This window comes from Triticum urartu, chromosome 1 (genome assembly GCF_003073215.2).
Source record: "Triticum urartu cultivar G1812 chromosome 1, Tu2.1, whole genome shotgun sequence".
NCBI lineage: Eukaryota > Viridiplantae > Streptophyta > Magnoliopsida > Poales > Poaceae > Triticum > Triticum urartu.
The window spans coordinates 260,609,085-260,613,078 of NC_053022.1; the positions used below are offsets into that span (position 1 = coordinate 260,609,085).

The window sequence follows — 3,994 nt, forward strand, 5'->3', positions numbered from 1 at the left end:
TATTTTTTTAAAAAAAGAAGACATCCGAGGGGCATCTTAGATCTGATAAATACCATGGAAAAATAATCAGTGCGGTGAAAAGACAACTAGACGCAGAACGAGTAGTAAAAAATAACATTAATTCTTACTGCACCGGATCGATTGCATGCCCTAAAAGCCTTCACGAGCCAAGATCGCCAAAATTGTTGCCAAATACATATGGACCGCTAGCTAGCATGCACGATGCGAGTCATGGCGGTACATACATCTTAATCAAGAATTCTCTCTCTCTCTCTCTCTCTCTCTCTCTCAAGAAAAGATCGGGCCTATGCATGAGTGCGTTGGAATCAAGATAGAATCTCCCGTTTTCCTCGCATCATTTTGTGTAGGCATCGTTTCTCGGTCAAAACCGAGCTAGGAGTCAGGAGAAAAAACTAATCTTGGATAGACAAGGCGGTTCGTTTAGCGCCAAAATACAGCTCATAACCTGCACAAAAATAGCAGCTATCTTGGACATTCCTTCCCCAAGGCTTGCCCGTTTCAGTTTTAACTGAGGGCATGTTGGTCTTTGACCGCGGTACATGTGTGCGCTCCTTGTCCTAATTAAGTAACCGGGGCCGCCTAATTGTCCTAATCTCCTGTTGAAAATCCACATCTTGTTACAAAAAGTGCCCGTATCTCATGGCCTATAATTAGCCCAGACTCCTAGTTCCTGATCTTCCTGTTCCTGGCCTTATAAATAGAAGCCGTTGCCATTTGCATGGTCTACGAGCTTCTCATCTCTTCCTCTTCCTCTTCCACCCCCTCTGCGGTTTCATCCAGAAAAGATCGAAGCAAAACATTGGAGTGCTCGCCGCCGGCCGGGGTTTCCAATCGACGGTGCACGCCATGCTCGACGACGATCAGTCCTTCACCGTGAGTAAATCTCCTGACCATGATATAATCTACGCTCGGTTCTCGGAAATCGCTTGCTTTTTTACTGCATGTTTTGATGATGATCCGCCTCCTTTTGCCATCTTGCCCATGCATGCTGTTGATGAGGATTCCGTTCAAATGGCCATTGGCGAATGATCTTTGCTAGACAAACAGTTATGTGGACGGTGCAATAATTGTTTAGGTGTCTATCTATCACACCAAAGCCAAAAGCAGGCACGGGATCCAGAAGAGGAGGAAATCTTTCGGCTTTTGGACCCCGGCCCCGTTGCAGTACAGAGGGAATCGATGCCTCGACTTGATAGTTTTTGCTTCGTGATCTCGTTAACCTTTACGTCCGCATTGCGTGCGCCGCGGAGAATTCTGATCAGGACCGCCTCTGCTTGGCCTGGCTTAAATTCCCTCATCCTTAACAGTAACATTCCCCGGCATACGGCATACGGACCTATCCTTCCACTGTTCTATCCGTTCCAATTCCGTCCTCATGGATGCAGAATTGAGCTGTGCAAATGCAGATACAACAGTACGGCATTTGATTCCCTCGCCCAAAACAGATTATATAAGGATCGTAGACGAAATGTGCTTGATCATGTAGATTGTAGGATGCATTTTGTCTTCTTTCTGAATCAAGAATCATGGTGGCTAACAGTAGCATTTGCATTCTACAGGCGTGTACATGCGTACCTGGTCTCTCCTGTTGATCGGAGTTGAGGCATGAAACAGGGGGCGCTGACGAATTTGTTGGTTTCTTGCAGGAGGGCATCTCGAGCCCCATAGCCGCGCACATCCTCGACTTCTGCGACGATGGCAGCGGCGGCGGCGATCTCTTCGGTGCGGTGAACGCGGCGTCCGACGTGTTCGCTGCCTCATCGGAGGACGCCTCGTCGTCGTCCACCACCACGCCTCCTCTCTGCAGCCATGGCGACAACATGTCGTCGGGCGCGGCCGCGGCCACGACCACGGCCACCTTCTCCCCCTTGCCGTCCCTCGACTCCACACTCTCGGCACTCCTCGAGGAAGACCAGCCGCCTGGCCCCGACGCCGAGCTCCTCCTCCCAATAGACTACGCGTTTGCGGCGGCGGCGGCGGGCACGGACGAGACCCAGACGGAGCAGCAACAGTTTGGCCAGATGGTGCTCCCGGTGGTGACCGCGGCAGAGCACCACCCGGCGCTGCAGACGCAAATGAGCAGCACGGCGTCCGATCTCATGCAGCTCACCTCGGGATACACCGACGAGTGCTTCGCGGCGGCGCTGGCCGGAGGGTTCATGGGGCTGGAGGAGACCCTGTGCCAGCAGCAGCCTGGCGCGATGCTCCCCGGCGCCGCCGACGCGGCGACGCAGGGGTGTTACGCGGCCCAGGGAGGTTTCTTCGGCGGCGGCGGCGGTTGCACGGGCACCGTGATGCCGATGATGCTGGGGATGGAGGAGATGGGCGAGTACCAGAGGATGATGGAGGGCGGCGCGCTGGTGGACGCCGACTCCGCGGGGCAGATGGCGTTCCCTACCGCCGCAGAGATGCAGGTAGAAACCCCGAACGAATTCGCCAAGAATCGCAATCCGTAGTAGGACAGAGCATGACCGATCGTTTCGCGGTGGTATAGATGGGAGGCAGCGGGAGCCCCGGGCGGCTGCCGGCGGCGGGAGAGACCTCGAGCCTGGAGGACACGAGCTTCAAGGCCGCCCGCCTCTCCGTGGAGGAGAGGAAGGAGAAGATCCACCGGTACATCAAGAAGAGGAACGAGCGGAATTTCAGCAAGAAGATCAAGGTGACCCACCAAACCAGAATCAATCACCATTAAACGATCCATGCATGGTCCTCGACGCCGCTGACATATCCGATCGGAAAACTGCAGTACGCGTGCAGGAAAACCTTGGCGGACAGCAGGCCGCGCGTCCGCGGGAGGTTCGCCAAGAACGACGAGTACTGCGAAGCGTCCACGGCGATGGGATCACAGAACCACGAGGAGTACGAGCAGATGGTAAGTCTGGATCAAAATTCATCAATCGCCAGCTCCGGCTCTGATCCGACGAGCATGTCGTCGCTAACGAGTTTTTTCCATTTCAGCCGGGCGTGAAGGCGGAGGACATGCTCGACCCCGACGCGCTGGCGCACATCAGCGGGATGAGCTCCTACATGTACAACCACACGGTGGAGTCGTGGATATAATCTAACTCACGACGAACACGAGCCCCCGCTAATTCCATTTTTTCCCCAACCTATTTTACACGTGCAGATTTTTAACAGCCTGTTTAACTTGATTTTGGTCCCGTGGAATAATTTTGTAGCTCCTGAAGCGGCGAGTTGAATTTACTTACCATGTAGGGTCGGCCGGTCTGTTGTGTCAGTCGAAATCTGCTTTTCGCTTGTTGCAGCTAATTCTTGCAGGTGAATGTGAGGTTTTAGAGTTTGCCGAGGAGTTGTGTTCTTGTTTTTTTTTTAATAGAAAACACAGCTTCAGGGATCATGTATCATTGTATCTGGTCTTGCTCTTTTCCAATTCAACCGAACTCTGAGAATTGTAGGGATACAGGTAGACTATACCGGCGCAAATTTAATTTTTTTTACGGAATAATGAATTGTTGCTACAATACATTATAAGATTTACCACTAAAATGACAATTGCAGAAGCAGAATCGGTGTAGTGTGTCGGTGCAACTGTAGTCATACTACTTTCTCCCCTTGCGGACCCCTCGAATAATTCGTTTATGCGTTGCAGTTGCAGCCGCAGCTCATCGAGTGTGTCCACAATTCAAAGAGGGGTGGTTTTTTTGTCTCCCGAGGCTCAAGGTCTCTCCCATCGCCGACACGACCCATCAGATCACTAGATTCGAATGGGCAACCTTGGACATGGCGTGAAGTAACAATAGGTTTTCAGATTTTCCAAACCGGTTAACCTTAAAACGTCCGCCCCTCCCCTTATATCGACATCCCATAATGCGCTTTTGAATTAGAGACCCATTAGGACTTAGTGTCTATTCCCTCCGTTTCTAAATATTTGTCTTTTTAGAGATTTCAAATAGGCTATCACATACGGATGTATATAGACATATTTTAGAGTGTAGATTCACTCGTTTTGCTT

The 3,994-nt window shown here is 51.6% G+C and overlaps 1 protein-coding gene across 3 annotated transcripts; it reads left to right on the forward strand.

Moving 5' to 3' along the window:
- Positions 1-450: 450 nt before the first annotated feature.
- Positions 451-3,417, forward strand: LOC125529132 (zinc finger protein CONSTANS-LIKE 4-like). 3 transcript variants are annotated; one of them, XM_048693698.1, is made up of 5 exons: positions 451-894; positions 1,668-2,435; positions 2,516-2,680; positions 2,768-2,893; positions 2,980-3,417. In XM_048693698.1, exons 1-5 carry the CDS (start codon positions 868-870, stop codon positions 3,079-3,081), a joined length of 1,188 nt encoding a protein of 395 aa, XP_048549655.1. In that variant the 5' UTR covers positions 451-867; the 3' UTR covers positions 3,082-3,417. The 3 variants fall into 3 exon arrangements, with proteins under 3 accessions (XP_048549655.1, XP_048549529.1, XP_048549592.1); XM_048693572.1 differs by lacking the exon at positions 451-894 and adding an exon at positions 914-1,435; XM_048693635.1 differs by lacking the exon at positions 451-894 and adding an exon at positions 1,448-1,580.
- Positions 3,418-3,994: the final 577 nt, after the last annotated feature.